A 16,716-nucleotide genomic window follows, 5' to 3' on the forward strand; every position below is an offset into this window, starting at 1 on the left:
ATAAAAAATATAACATATAACTTTTAGAATTGCTTTTGCCCATAAACTGTTAATATTCAAAACATGACATTGTCATTAACAGGAACCCCTAAAGGTATTAATAGTTCCCTGCTAACTCAACCCTAAAGTGGGAACATCCTCTTATCAGAACAGGCAGCTTTGGAAGACAGATAGGGAGCTTAAACGTCAGGGTATTATACTGCATATCACTCCCCTTTATGAAAAGATATTCATTATCAATGTCATTAACGTTCCAATGGTAGCTAATGCACGCTCAACGATCGACCTGAATCTTCCAATTGTAGCTTCGAAAACCTCGGCATGGGAGCATAACACTAAATTTTTTTAAAATATCACGAAGCCTAGAGCAACGAAAGCAAGAAAAATGATTCCATGAAAACGCAGAAACCAATCATCAAATATGCAGCAACTCTAGCGAGGGAAACTGAACTATGTTACTGCATTGTTTGAAGTGGAGAGGAAGAAAACAGAACAAATGTCCGCAGTGACCTCGATTTTCCATCTGAGATTGCATTTTCGGAAATAGGATAGGGAATTAATCAGGGAGAAAAGAAGTCACTGAGGGATTGTCAAATCGCCTAGCGTTTGGAACCCAGAGGGACAAGATATTAAACAGCCAGTAAGCCAAAATCACCGCTTCAAGGGGACATATTGAAGATCAGTTGCGTTGCTATCGAGGTCAATGCGACAGGAGTAATTTCTGGATTATACGACGACTGTAATCCCCCAACTAGCGTAATAACATCGTTTCATAGACCATTATCCCGTCGGTGAACTGCGACGCCATTACTCGTACAACCCCTCCAATTTCGCGCCCTAATAATAAATTCAATTTCTTCTCTGGCGCGCGTCACGTTAGGTGCAGCCTAGCGCTGTCAGTTGCACGCTGACCAAACTCCGCGCAGCAGGTAACGGCCATAAGACATTAGGTAATGGTAGCAACAAGAATGATGTAACGAGGGTGTCGTAAAGTGTCGACAGCGCGCAGGGGAGGACATAGCCTTCATAGTTAACGTAGACTGCACCGTAAAGGCAGAAAACACAGCGAACCACCTGCTTTATAGAACCTAAAATTAGCTGACTTCGCTGACAGGGGACCCAGGGGACGCATCGGCTGCAGTGTGAATGATTTTTCTCGGAGGAGCAGAAAAGGTTAATTTACCTATGAAGTCATCGATTCAGATCACTTAATCCTCTCTATTCAGTCTGGCAGGCGCCTGTCCCGTGACACATAACTCTTTTAAGCGACGCTGAAGCTCGTGGCCTGTGCAGTTTTTCGTATACTCCGCGTCCATTGTGGACTGGTTACTCATTAAGCGTTCAGTTAAACTGAAATAAATGGAGGCATTAGCACGAATAGCTGACGTTGCTTAAAGGGGCTGTCCTTTTATCGCTAATTCTTTGTTAACGCGGCCGACGAGTTTCATCGCCTTTTAGCGCTTGCTGTTCAGGTTCAATGGAATCCCCTGGCCTCCTCCTAAGCAATTTTGGAAAGAATGGGAACGATGAGACACCCTGTGTTTCAGTGTATATCTCCCCTATGAGAGTGGAAAATTTCTCGTATGTTTCACTGAATGGAACATCAGTGTTTTAACTAACAATGTGTTTCCCTTTCGTTAAAACATAAGCGTAAGTGTTCCGTGTGGAACGCTACAGCGCTCAGTAAATGACATTCTTCTGCGCGCGACTTTTAAATGTTACAACGCGACGCTTATTTATCTCTACACGATGACCTTTCCAACTGAACTTCCTGCTTCAGCTTCAGCATTTTACAGTATTTTATGGTGTGACAAGTTCATTCAGATATTTCTACGACTTTGGCAGGAGCATATTTCTTTGAAACGATTCTAGGTGTAGGCAGATTGTAATTGAAGTGTTTGCAAAATTTTGTAAATATTACTGCAGTGAGACTTTACTTTCGAAAATTTTGTACTTTCTTGGCATGGATGTATACCATTCAAGATAATATTGTTCGAAACCTACTGTTTTACTACCAATAAATAATAAATAGAAGTCATTGATTGGGATTAAACAAAGAGCCAATTATGAAGAAACAGGTGTTACAAAAAAGGCATCGAAGTTATACGTTTAAGTTAGTTGCAGACGTAGATACCCTAAACGTAACGCAACAAGGTGTCAGCAATAGGGCGTGCAAGGGTTCCTCGTTGCCCCTAAAAAGTATGTTGGAACATGGCAGCTTGTACGAAAGTCGGTCATCGATTAAACGTGCATCTGAAAAAGGACGGTCAAAGGATCGCAAACAAGCAAGATTAGACCGTGTCTGATGGCCGTGTTAGAAATTTTCTGAGCTAAATACGGCCATTTTGCCTCCCTCCCTTCTTCCTAGTTTTACAAGAAAACACTCGTTTCACCCCTTTTTAGTTCTCCGCCTTTCTATCTCGTGTGCGTAGAACTACTGAATTTCGCGTAAAAGCGTCAGATTTCAGAGGTGTTCAACGAAGTGCTGAAGTATCGCCTTCACGGGCATTTTGGTAGAAATTTTGCTGAATTCTCGCCCAAAAGAAGATGTATGAGAAAAGCCTGGGACCTTGCCCGAAACCACCTTGCTTCATCTTTTTTAACGTCAGCATGCGCCTTACAAAATTTCACCTCTTGGCCAAGCTTCTGCCACTCGGTGATCGATAGAAGCAGGAACACGACCTGCTGGGCAATTGCAGAAAAATATGCTTATTTTTGAAGAATGGGGCGTCACGATTTATACACCGTAATTGTGGAAATGTAACTGAGAAAGTAAATTATGCAGAAATGTTTGATTTAGTGTTTCATAAAACAGAATTTAAGTTAATGGATACATGGATTTTGTAAATTTCCTTTCTAATCAAATTGCTAAGTCTGGCTACATTCGCTTGTTATTTATTTTTGTTTCTGTCTATTTTATGAGTGAAATGCAAGAACTGCAAGAAATGCAAGTGTTTGCTTTACTAGATTGTGAAAAGTAGATTTACTTTTTGTTGTTATCACAAATCGCCTGACAAAATACTTTCTAATATTATATCATCTTATACAATAAATGGGTTAAAGCACTTATCGATTGAAATCTCATCTTCTGAATTTTTATATTAAGATCTACAAACACTATCTTTATCTTTCCTACAATTTGTATCGAAACTCATTCTTATTAACTCTTTTTAATTTTGTTCTAATTTATTTGAACCCAGAAAGCTTTAATACATCTATCAACTGCAAATTTAAATTAACTTTACATTCAAATTCTTATATGAATTTAAGCAGTGTCCCGAGTTTAAAAATTACAATTTTAGACCACCTCAGCGATTTACAAACCAAAATCGCTTACGTTTCGAAGGAGTGCAACGTAAGATGAGAAATAACTGGAATAGACCATGGAAGAGTGGAATCAGCCTATAAATCAGACAACGGGCTATGGATCACCTCTAAGGATCCCTACACTTTCTTTCTCATCTCCCGCCCTTCATCGTCGAGATCTTGCTTGTATAGCTCCCCATAATTCATCCCCCTGAATAACAATGCGCGAAGGAATCCGACAGATCTTCGATCTCAAAGCAAGAAGAGCGTTTTAAGCGAAAGTATGCTAAGAACGTATCTCCTTTCAATGATCTATGTGGGATACGCTCAGAAGTTTCTCCAAAGGTGTGATCGAAATGTAGTTAACACAGCTCCTTGCGAATATATCTTGTATCATCCTATATAGTTTATTGTATACCATAGAAATCTTGAAGATTTTGAAGAAATTGGATAGGACTATATTTTATTCGTTAAAATTTTTAAATGAAGCTTAAACCGAAATAATTTTGGATTTTCTTAAAATCAGATAAAACACTACAAATATGAGAAATTATTTAATGCTTTATTTGAAAATTGAAGAATTTAATTAGAGTATTTTATACCTAATATATGCATTCAGAACCCCTTTATATTGTTTAAATTGTTTTAATTTTCTTTTTTAATTTGTCTCTACTACATTGAAAAACAGTGTACACTTGCTTTAGCTCGCCATTAACAGTACAAGCTAACGACTCGTTATCAGTAAGAAGCTTAGTATACATGTTTCTAAGGTCAATTAATTGCATTGACAAGTCGTGCTTAACAATTATAACAGAGTTGAAACAAAATGAAAATAATATATTAATATTCATAATATTAACGACAATAATTTATCGTCAATAAATATTGCACCACATCATAAGCAAGTAAAAAGAGAATAAATTAAAAATGATGTATCCTCTAACATTTTAGAATCTAACGAGTAAATCAAACAAACAGATCAAGAGAAGATTTGATCTACTCTGACAGTAAAAGAAGCTTCCAAGATACGTATAAGAAGACGTAGTTTTTCAGGAATAAAATTGCGAGATCGAAGAACGTAATACAATGGATTTGCGTTGCCTGCCACCAAGTATGAAATAAGATGACTGGTTATTTCTTACTCTATTCGCAAGACTTCCCTGATCGAAAATTCAAGTATCGAGAGATATCAGATGAGATCAGTCTCAAATGGGACTTCAGCCGATCGGATAAGACTGTAAGGCAAAAAATTTCCGGAATTCCGATCCAACCTCAATAAAAATATCCAACTTCTAAATTTTCAGAAGTCTGACCATTTACGGATATCCTATAATGTTTCTAGTACAGTATCGTACAAATGAGATTACTTTCCTTGAACTATCTACTCAATATAACATCTAGAAATGAGTATTGCTGTTGGACCCTTAATATAACTGGACAAATATAACAAAAATATAAAATTGTATTATACTATACTTGTTTTTATAGAATTACTATTTATTGCTATTTTTTTAAAATATAACTGGTGTGTTGTTGTTTATTTTAGATAAAATTATATTGCTACCTGCAGCCTTCAAAAATCAATACTAATAATTTCTTGTTAACTTCATGATTCAATGAAAGTATTTTGTTATCCATGCAAATAACTATAAAGTAGCTAATTTATAATACTTTCTCTTTATAAATTATTGTATTGGATTGTTCGAAAAGTAATTTCGTTTTTCGTAAGAGTGTCGTTAGTTGTATTTTTAACAAATTATTTTTCGAACAACTCAGTAATACTATATTATTATATGCTGTACGATTATAACTTATAATCATTTATAATACTATAATATTTTCTTCTAAATCGTTCTCTCTTTTATTCAAAGATATAACTGTGCTAATTTGTATGCAAAATTGTCAGAACAAATTGCGCTTAAAGCTAAGGCATCATTTCCCACCACCGAAATCGTGCACACCCGATAATGAAAGGATCAACGAGGAATCGCGGAGAATCGAAATGGTCGAACGTATTTGTGTTACAGTTAATTACGTTGTGCCAGTTAATGTGAACTAATTGGATGCGTTACCGAATACTTGCCGCTGCAATGTGCTTATTCGAAATGAATTGTTATCAATATAGCGGCTGTCTGGAATGTAATTGAGCAGCGCAATTTGGCGTTCCATTTGAACATCATTTGACGCCTAAGACAGAACTGATTTGTATCGTTCACTGTGTCGTAATATCCAAGATGACAAAAAGTGAGAAAATTATTTCATTCGATGACTTTCCATGTCATCTTTGTCGACTTCGTCTCTATTTTTAAGTTTACTGTTGATTCTTTGGATTTAGGTATGCTAAAGTACTAATCAAGATTTTCTTTGTCTGAGTAGGTCAATTTGTATTAGTTTTGTATACAAGAATAATATTGTAAAAGAAATAGTAAAAGAAAAATACTTTACATAGTCTTTAATAAACGTTTTGAAAGCTAAAGATAGTAGTTGTTAAGTATGTATTATATAAATAATTATTTTTATATCCTCTTTGCGATGTCACAGAGAAACACAAAAATTTCAAGTTAATTCACAAAAATGGCTCCCTGAGATACTTATTCACCTTTCATTCTTTGCTCTAAATATCCCTAGGAACACAACACTTCAATTTTCGATAATTACCCAATTTCCAAAGACAGAAAATATGTATAATTACGTAACAGATTCACGAAATATCATATCCTAATAATATACTTCAAAATTTCATGCCGAAGCTCCTCAAATTATATCATTCTGTAATGAAACACACTGTATGTAAATCCTCTGAATGTCCTCTATCATTCATTCGACGTAAAGAACCCTTATCCATCAAAGTGAAAGATTAGAATAATAACACTGACGTAACGTGATCACTGTCTCCAAGTATCGCATAAAATGAAGTATGCGCGCACTTTGCCTTGTTTACCTCGCCGTCTTCGCTGAGAAGCAACTTTCATACAATATGAGCGAATTCTATCGAAAGAAGATCCATTCTTACCGCAGGTACGCCCTCTACATTAGCACTAAAAACATAATGGTGTCCTCTACATCATGTTAGAATCAGAGAGTAAGAAGTGAGAACTTACATTATTTAAGCTCTCATACCTGTGCAGGACTGAAAATAATCATTCCCTCTTTTCGAGCTTTTACTTTAGAGTTTTGAAAATAAGAGTGTTAAGAAAATAAGTCTTGAAAATAAGAAAATAGAGTTTGTGGGAGAATTTGTTCGAGTTTCGTCGTTTTATTAGGTTCTTAGGTAACTAATATCTGTTGCAACGTTGAATCTGAAGTAAAGAGTGATTGGAACTCTCTGTCATAGTTTTGCGAAAAATAATAGACAGAGTGATTCGAAATTTGAGATATGAATTCAGTAAATACCTTTTTTTTCAAGTAATCTAGGGTATTTACGATGTTTTGGTACTAGGGAATTTTTTGAAGAGTGGAAGTTCATAAACTTTAAAAAAAGGTTCCATATTTCTTTTCATACAGCTTTTTCCTATTTATTTAGATATTTATTATTTATCATATTTTTATCTATAGCAGACCTATATAGATTATCTATACAGGGTGTTTCATAAAACTCTGTACATTTGAATTTGTCTTTATAGTTCAATATAAAAACCTTTACGGAACACTTCCTAGATTATAAAAAAATGCTCCTTTTATGCATTATCTCTCCCCCACTATAAAAAATATTTCCACAAAAAATTTCCCAGAAAATGCAGACGCATGGACATGCAAAGCTTCAACCTACCAACTTGAACATCCTTATCTCCTCAAAATTCCAAAGACGTCTCATGTTTCCGCACAGGCATACAGTCCCTCTCGCTAAGATCTTGTAACTCGTTACCCCTAACTAGCTCCCAGAATTCACGACCGCTTCGAAGTTTCATTCCCACACTGAAACTAGTTTCCCTCGACAAGAACCAGGGCGAGAAAAACTGAAAGATCTGTCCCCGGAGACAATGGGGATCGCGACAAGCTTATAACGAGAACGTGCACTCTCAAAGAGCGACAGAGGGAAACGAGGTGCGACCGAGCCCCGTCCAATCATTTCACATACATTATTAACTGCGCGTTCGCTGCGGTTAGGTTATGTTCGCGGGCGCTTACCCTCGAGATGACGCATCGTGACACATGAAACGTGCGCGGGAGCTCGCGACACAGTCGTATCAGTGGAATTGGAACACGAAACGTTATCGCGTTTCGCTGTAGGGAAAGATATTTCGGGGATCACGGGCTTAAATCGTTGGCGGGCGCGATATATATCCATCGATCGATCTAATCACGTCCTGGCCGAGCTCGACGCGAATTTTCCTGTCCCCGTGTTCAACGCAGCGACAGCGAAACGGGCGACCGATAGATGTACCGAAAATCAGTGAAACTCGCGTGAAATCGGCACGCTATCTCTGGCCCTGCCGCCCCTGACCCCCCTGACCTTTCGTATGTCAGGCACGTATGGGTGGACGAGGAGGGATCGTAAACGTGCGATGTCAAAGCGTCGACGGCGACGTTTTGCCCGAGCGTGCCTTTCGAGATCGATTCGAGGAATAAGGCCGGCACAAAGGGCGACAAAATGAGCAGATTTAGACGTCGTACCCGTGAAAGACTTAATAAATGGGATGCCAGCGAGGAGTAGCAAAAATCGCGACATCGCCGCAGACACAGCGACTGTTTGGACGGAAATACGTGGACGACGTGGGCTGAATTTTTCTTGCGACAGGTTTCAATTTCGGGGAACCTCTGGAGCTGCCGTGCGACTTTGATAAGACGTTCGTTGAGTAAATAGAGGATGGGTTGTTTGAGTTTCGAGGTAATTTCCTCGAATTGAAATAGAATATTTTGGTTGCTTGAAATTTCTGGTGCAACGGGGTTTGAAAGTAGTGTTTGGTAATGTGTGATTTGTCGAGATGACGATAGTAGAATTTTAGTAACAATTGGAAATAATATGTGGCCACGATGTTTAACTACTGATGGTATTTGATAAATAGTATTACTTCTGTGCAATATGTTTAAAACAGTATGAAAAAAGTATGTGTATATAGTATTTCAAAATTATATGTAAATATAGGATTTTTATATGCTATTTAAAGGTAATGTTAAAATGTGTTGCCTTAAAATACAAGCAAATGGTCTGAAAGTAGTGTTTGAAAGTATATAGTCTCTGAAAATAGTGTCTAAAAGTAACGTCTAAAACTAGCATCTGAAAGTAGTGTCTAAAAGTAACGTCTAAAACTAGCATCTGAAAGTAGTGTCTGAAAGTACCTAGTCTCTGATAATAGTGTCTGAAAGTACATAGTCTCTGAAAGTAGTGTCTGAAAGTACCTAGTCTCTGATAATAGTGTCTGAAAGTACATAGTCTCTGAAAGCAGTGTCTGAAAGTACTTAGTCTCTAAAAGCAGTGTCTGAAAGTACATAGTCTCTGAAAACACTGTCTGAAAGTACGTAGTCTCTGAAAGCAGTGTCTGAAAGTACATAGTCTCTGAAAACACTGTCTGAAAGTACATAGTCTTTGAAAGTAATGTCTGAAAGTACAAAGTCTCTGAAAGTAATGTCTGAAAGTACATAGTCTCTGAAAGCAGTGTCTGAAAATACATAGAGTCTGAAAACACTGTCTGAAAGTACATAGTCTCTGAAAGTAATGTCTGAAAGTACAAAGTCTCTGAAAATAATGTCTGAAAGTACAAAGTCTCTGAAAATAATGTCTGAAAGTACATAGTCTCTGGAAATAGTGTCTGAAAGTGTGTCTGAAAGTACATAGTCTCTGAAAGCAGTGTCTGAAAGTACATAATCTCTGAAAATAGTGTTTGAAAATAATGTTTGGAAATAGTGTCTGAATGCAGAATAGAAATACAAAATAGAATGCGAGAATCAGAACCCATAGATATAATGAAGTCTACTTCTCTACCTATTTATAAAGTCAACCTAATAATAAACTCTTAATTTAGAGTGTTACTAAATGCAATTGTTTGTATGAGAAAATTATTTTTGAAACACTGCAATTAATTTCTCTTAATTTAGAGTGTTACTAAATGCAATTGTTTGTGTGAGAAAATTATTTTTGAAACACTGCAATTAATTTCATTATATGCTACTATGAAATGTCATTGCAGTTTCCATAAATTAGGTTATGTATATGAGGAAGAATAATCTTAGTAACGAGAATTGCGGATGATGTCTTCGCTAAATGCAAATACATAGTCGTAACTAAGCTATAAAATCATGAAATTTGCTCTTTTATCATGATCAAACACTTTTTTGTCGTTTTTATCTTACTCTCATGGCAATGAAATACTTTATACAATGAAGAATAAAATTTTTAACTCGACCACGAGAAGAGATAAATGAAATTAAAATGTTGCATTTTACTGTAACAGTAACATTATTTTACTTCAAACATTTTAAATTTTGAGGTCTTCTATCTAGGTCCTCTATCTCTAATAGTATCTATAATATTTCTACCTTCAATTTGACCCAAATCTACATACTTCCTAGACGGAAACCTACATAAAATATAGTCAACTTTTCTCTGAAAAATGTAGGACGTAGACGAAGTCCCATATGGCGGCTGCTGCCACATTTTGTATCCTATCATGTAGTCAAGAGTGAACGTTTGGCATATGATATCGTATTTAAGTTGACATTCGCTCAAATTGAATCTGTACATTGCAAAGAAATATCGTTCTCTAAAATACTGCAAAAACGAAAAGGTTCAATATCCTTTCTCGATAAATACAATTCGAAGGCACCGATTCCATCCGACTACAATTAACAAAAAAAGTAATAAATATTCGATTACATAACGCATTTTTCCAGCGAATGAACAAACAATATACGAAATCAACTTTTTTTACAAATGTAAAAAATGATGACACTCGTTCTGTTTTTTGTATTATTGACTTGTAATACTGTCCACAAAGGGTTATCAGATTTAAATACTAATTATTTTCAGACTTGAATTGTTTACAACCTGTCTGGGTACAACTGTTAAAAATAACTTGCTGCGCTTTATATAGCAAAGTTTTTAATATTGCCCATTTGATAGTACATTTTAACGTACTAGAAAAACATTACAACGGGGTTATTAAAAACTTTCGCAATAATATAACTCTGTGTGATATACGGCCGAGTATTGGCCAAATAAATTTTTAAACACATAAAAACATCGTTTAACTTTTTAGACTAGTTCGTTTTTAATTTCTCGTGTCTATAATAGTAAAAAAAAGATATTAACAAAATGTTACATCTTTTATAACTATGCACTGTTATATAAAAATCAAAAATAATTGTTTCTCTCTTTCATGCAAGTACCATGTACTTTACACTTTCTTCCTAAAATTGTAAATACCACCATTATTAATAAACTCCGCCAACCGCAAAATTGGAAGGAAGTTTGAAATTCTAATTTTAATATCTTTACAAGTGGAGAATGGTAGAGAGCAAAGTACTGCTGAAAATGTTAACTTCTTAACGAAAACTTCTTATGTAACTTTTTAATTAAGAATTATTCATTCACAATCCCTTTAACGATTCTTTAATGAATGTACTACTGCAGAGGCTGAAGTTACATTGTTTGTAGTTATTTAAAAAATAGGAAGGCCTAAGTTTTATTTTTTAGTCACGCCAGTTCGAGGGAAAACTAGCTGCATTGGAGTTATAAAACATGTTTCAACGAAAATCTGATCGAACATTTAAGAAACATTCGACATTCCTACATTCACAAATTACAAATCCTGTGAAAACTCTTTCCATAAATTAGAACCCAATCGTGAATGGATTCCCCAGTTAATCCTTTCGAGGTCAAGTCACAGATGCTCCTCTTAAATACGATCAGTGTAACTGTCGAGGTAATCTCGTCTGGGAGCACCTCAAAGGAAAGACAACTAATTAATAACATTGAGGCAACGAGAATAGAGCACATAGCCCAAAACCAGGACGTGCTTCGCCTCTGTATTACTTCATGTTGAAATTAGAACATGACAGTAATGTTGAAAATCTCGCAGACGCCCCACGAATACGCTGTCTCTTGGAATAAAAATGAAACTAAGAAAAATAATTTTCTAATGAAAATTAAATGAGTAATTATCCACTTCTGAAAAATCTGAGCATTAAAAATTCTCTACAATCGAAGATTAAATTCAGCCTCTAGGATATTTGATTTCTGAAAAATTTTCTGTAACAATACCTTGCTGAAAGCGTTGTTCGCTATTCGGTGTGAGAAGTAGAAGTGAGTTAGAGAAGAAATCAGTAGGTGTTATACTTTCTATTCAAAAAAGGTTCGACTCAAGCACAACTGTGTTGAGACTACAAGAATATTAAACTTTAGATCTCTCTTGAAAAAACGATACCTCGGAAAAAGAAATAATCCTTCTTTCATCGTCCACCACACAATACCTGTGTAAGTTCCAGAATGGCTTTCCCAGCACGTCGTGGCAGCGCGAGCAAAATTTTGATCATCGAGCGGAATGAATAATAGAACAAGTTTCACATAGGCTAGCGCGAAAAAGTGGCCCTCCGATGTCCTGCAATTCACGGCGGACCGCGAAATTTCATTTCGCTGGTTTAAAAATGTTCCTACGTGTATACCCTCGTTCGCCAGTTTCGTCGCTCTCATGGATCAAACGAATTTCGTAAACTGCGCGTGACATTTTGATGAGTTACGGTACTCTAACACCCCCAAAAAATTCAAATGTAAAACGTTGCCAGGGTGGGCTATACTTTGACAAAATTCAAATACACAGTAAAGGGAACTAGTGTCCCCTCTTCAATTCGTATTTGCAACTAAATGTCGTCATTACCCGAGAGACACTATTATAATACAAACTTTCTCATGGCTTTCCATTTCAGCATGGAATACAAGATTCCTCGCTTCCAATTCCCAGCTTACATAACAGAGAGTCTCAAGCAACCTTAGTCAATCATTAGCCATATTTCTTGCTCCTTGGAGCAGCAGTACTAAAGAAACTTCAGAAAAAGTCAAAGAAGACTCCTCTACTACACCTCCAACCTAATTTTAATCGAGTTTTCCGATCACTACCTGAAAGACTCAATCTTACCTGATGCTGGTGGTAGTCCGTCCCAGCGCCATTAGGGAATCGGAATCGAAAAGGAGTATGCACAGGGCAATTGATTCGGAAGGGGCTCTCGCTAGGTAACCTTGGCGGCGGATGAGAGTGCGGACCATAGATGACACAATCCATGGGCATTGGTCTGCCTGGACAAGCATAGTTGACGGGCGGTGGTCTAACAGGGTGATCCATTGGTCGGCATGGTGTTGGGTCGACAGGTCTGCACGGTGTTTGTTCGACTGGTCGACATGGCGTTTGCTCCATTGATCGGCAAGGTGTTTGATCCATTGATCGACACGGTGTCTGGTCCATCGGCCTAGCGGGATGCTGCTGCTCGTGGAGCCGATGGTCCAGCATCCCTGAGACGTGCTCGACGGACCTGCAGCCGTGATCGTGCATCCGCGCGAAGTGGTGGTCGTGTATGTAGCTGGCGTGGTCCTTCAGGCGGCAGGGATGCTCCATGGCACGCATCGCGTGGTGGTCTATGCTGCTCCTCATCGGCGTGGATGTCATCGAAGAAGAAGTCGGATGATCGATCAGGGATCGAGGCTGCTCCGTTCGTATTTGCTCGATGGATCTGCCCATCGCCTCGATGGACCTGCTGAACTGATGGTGCTCGATCGTGACCCGCGCTGGATCCGCCGACGGTTGCCTTATCACGGAGTCCATCGATCTCATCGACTCCATCGACCTCATGGACTCGGTCGAGCGCATACTGTGCTCGATCGGCCGCATTGGCGACGGCTCGGTCGACCTGCACGCTCTGCTCCAGCATCTCGGGATCGTGTTCGCCCCGTCACTTCCGCTACCACCACTGCCACTGGTAGCGCCGACACCATGACCTTGAGGCGGCCAACCAACCGCATATGGATCCATCTCCATTGCGTGCAAGACCAAGCTAGACTTCACCGCCTCACGGTCCCAGCCGCCACATGGCCCTGTCCGGTGGCATTCCCGCGTTCATGGGAGCCGATGTCACTGCGTCTACGCGATGAAGTTACACGCACTGAACACACATCCGAAACCGCACTCACCAAAGACACGCGGTGGATCGCGATCCTCATATACGGTTACACGGACCGATCACCTAGTCGCGGGAAAAGGAACTAAAAGGGAAGAAACTACGGGAAGAAATACGGGAAACGAAAGAGATCACGTTACTCGAGACTCGCGCGAAAATGAAAAAAACTCGAACGGAGGAGGAAGCCGTAAGCGAGCGCGACAGCACCGAGAAGCTGACACATCGCGATGCTGCGCTCCCCAGTACTGAGCCTCGCGTCCTCGACTGCCGCGCAGTTCCTCCACGCAAACCAACCAACCGACCCACTACCCCCGACTATCCACCCACCGCCTAACTATCCATCCCCCTCCCCAAACTGGCGCCGCGTCTGTCCCCCGTCCTCTGTTACGCCAGCGTCGCTACCCCTCGCCGCCACTAAAGTTCGCTCTCCTTCATCCCTCTGGACCGCAATGTTCGCCCACCGTCTCCGGTAACACTCCCCTCCACCTTCCACCCTTCGTCCGCGTCCCCCACTTCGCTCCTTCGTCCTTTTACTCCTTTCTGCTCCGCGGACAATCTCCGGCTTCATCCACAGACCCCACACTTCTAGCCTCCAAACCTTCTTTCCTTCTGTAATTCGTGTTTGCGTTTAACGGTCGAACCTCTGTCGCTTTATCAGTAGCCTAGTGGCCCTGTTTCCTCCAGGGCTCAGAAATACCTCTCGCTTGGATAGCGATCCGACAATCAGCCTCAGACGCGTTAACTCCGAGCCGGGGCTGGGAATGGGGAACAGAGGGGATTCAGGGTCAGGTGGGAAGTGTACTTCCCATCTGCTCTAAGAATAGCCTGTTAAGGGGATCAAAAACGAAGGCGATATTGGTGCACGTTAAAACCGCGTGAATGAAAAACACAATCGATTGTTTCACGCTAGGTGGCTCTCTTGACGCAGCGTCATCAGCCTGCATAGTAACCCCGATTCCCAGATACATTCAGGATTGATTCGATATCTCTGCCGTCGACTGATTACGTTCGAGTGTTTGAATTCGATTATGACCTCACTGCGCTGTTGCAGGAAGAACAGAAGCCTACTATTGTTTCGGTTCCAGCGATAAAGGGCAAACAGACAACGTTACGAGCCGTGAGCTAATAGGGAGAGTTTGTTTCCGTAGTTCTCGATGCGTGACAAAGTGTGAAGCGCGCCGCGGTTGGGGGTCCTAACCAGTTTTGCAGAAGTTGTGGAACGTTTCCATGTAACATGCACGTTGTCAAATCTGATGCGCTGCAGTTGATGCTACCAAATTGGGTTCAATGATTATTCGTGTCGCTGCGTTAAGTAGCTATAGTTGTTACACACGGAACTTATGGTTAGCTTTCTGGTTATTTGAGCAACTGGATCATTTGTGAAAACGATTCGATCGGAAGCCACTTCAGGCTTTCGAAAGCACGAACAAACTTCAAGTAAAGGATATACTTCTTTAGTTTGAGTTTTATATCGAAACAAAAGGCAGCCTCATAGCGCGGCAGCGGGATGAAGCTTCGTGGACTCCAGGCAATATTTTTCCAACGAGAGATTCGCACTCGAAGTTTCTTAAACAAATGCTATAAATCACACAGCCAGCTCCAGCTAGGCGCAAAGATCTTATTCCCACGCCCTATGAGCGACCAAAGCATTCCGTCTTTTTCAACTAAGACGTATCCACTTCTGCTTCACTCCTATTGACGTATCGTTCAAGGAGCGAGATTTCTCGACACTTGTTGCCCTCGACCATCGATCTACCTCTAATCGTCTCTCATTTTTATCGGCAGCGAAGATGATAACATATGATACGTCTGATCGAACCCGAGAATCGTGATCCACATCTGCTGACCTACATCCGTGCTGATCCGAACAATCCAGAACAATCTACGATATTGGTAGAAGCGAATCGCCGTCGCTAAAGAAGGCAAAGAGGGTTCTTGCATTGCGATGATTACTTACTATTCATAAAACAAACAATGCGAGGGTAATTTATGGTTACCAAGTTAGATGAATCACCTCGCGGGTGGTTTGAATGCGTGCCAGGTGTAGCAAGGTGGTGGTTATATTCGGTTCAGAGAGAAAGAGCGATTCATTCATTATAACCCCAACGTTGAATTATGCAGCATGCGTCAGTCAACGTCAACTCTGCAGGGGTGTCGGGTCAGGAGCGATAGGGAATCTGACGGTGCTTAATCTTGTTGACCAGAGATACAGTCATTGGCTATTTTCGCGAAACGCCTTTGGTGCGCGCTGCGTTATCGAATAAACGCAAAGGCACGTACTCGGCTCGCAAAGTTTCGTGAATGTTGACCTACATTAATCCCAGCGTTCCCACTACACTGTTCCTATTTGCGCGCAGATGCCCAAGCCACTCTGGCAGGACCGTGTAGAGACGTGTCCCTGCTCTCCTTACTACGCATCGGGCAATCCTCGATGGACTTACCTTGGACCAGTTTTCAGTCCATGCCCCGTGCTGCGCGGAAAAAGAGCTGTGTCGTCTCCGCTAAGTGCTACACCTGAGAGGATGGGACAGGCTTGGGAGTTTTGAGCGCCTTTGCCAGATGATCGATGGGTATTACATAAGGTGCTGCATATCATGTGCACGAAATGTGACTGTCGTCAAGGGGATTTTGAGAAAAGTGTGACTATAGCTGTGAGGTGTGCCAGTAACATGAAAGGATTTACACCTCGAGATTGAGGAGCCGAGATAGCGGAGAATACAGGATGTTCGAGCTGGCCACCTAAATAACTCTTCTGTTTTTAATAACACAAAAATCTAAAGTACTAAAAAACTTGTTCTTCCATAATATTCCTCGTTCGAAATTATTCAAATTATGCCATGGACAATTTTCGTGCTGTTAAAAACACAGGCGATATTTAGGTGACCTGCTTGGGTTTCAACATCCTGTATATGTGTGGCTGTAAGGCAAACTGACCTAGCACATGAATTTTTCTTCGAGATAACGTTTTTATCTTCGTACGTGGTACCTAATCCACAGGAATTCAAAACTTAACACTTTCAGCTGGACATGAAAAATGTCCAAATCAATATAACAAAAAGACATTGTAATACTTTGATAGTGTGATACAATAAGACATAAAACTGAGACAAATGAAAAATGGCTATTACTCTTTTTATGGAGAAGAATTTAATAACCCAACAGGCTAAAGAGAATACTGATATTTTTATGCTAATATTTATTTTACGTATACTTGCACTTCGATCTGATCAGTGAACAATCTTACAGAGGAATATAATATTTATGAAGATGTTGATGCTTTGACCCCTTGCCCCAATCAATAAAAAA

The 16,716-nt window shown here is 39.7% G+C and overlaps 1 protein-coding gene across 12 annotated transcripts in view; it reads right to left on the reverse strand.

Moving 5' to 3' along the window:
* Positions 1 to 16,716, reverse strand: part of Cask (peripheral plasma membrane protein CASK) — a 224,007-nt gene that overhangs the window by 125,022 nt on the left and 82,269 nt on the right. Inside the window, exon 1 of one of the 12 annotated variants that reach the window (XM_076382310.1) lies at positions 12,378 to 13,646. The exons of the other annotated variants lie outside the window; for them this stretch is intronic. Within the exon in view, the coding sequence (XP_076238425.1) occupies positions 12,378 to 13,271 (894 nt within the window). The 5' untranslated portion in view covers positions 13,272 to 13,646. Of the gene's footprint in view, positions 1 to 12,377; positions 13,647 to 16,716 lie in introns of those variants that run through there. 12 annotated transcript variants of the gene reach the window in all.

This window comes from Calliopsis andreniformis, chromosome 7 (genome assembly GCF_051401765.1).
Source record: "Calliopsis andreniformis isolate RMS-2024a chromosome 7, iyCalAndr_principal, whole genome shotgun sequence".
Taxonomy (NCBI): Eukaryota; Metazoa; Arthropoda; class Insecta; order Hymenoptera; family Andrenidae; genus Calliopsis; species Calliopsis andreniformis.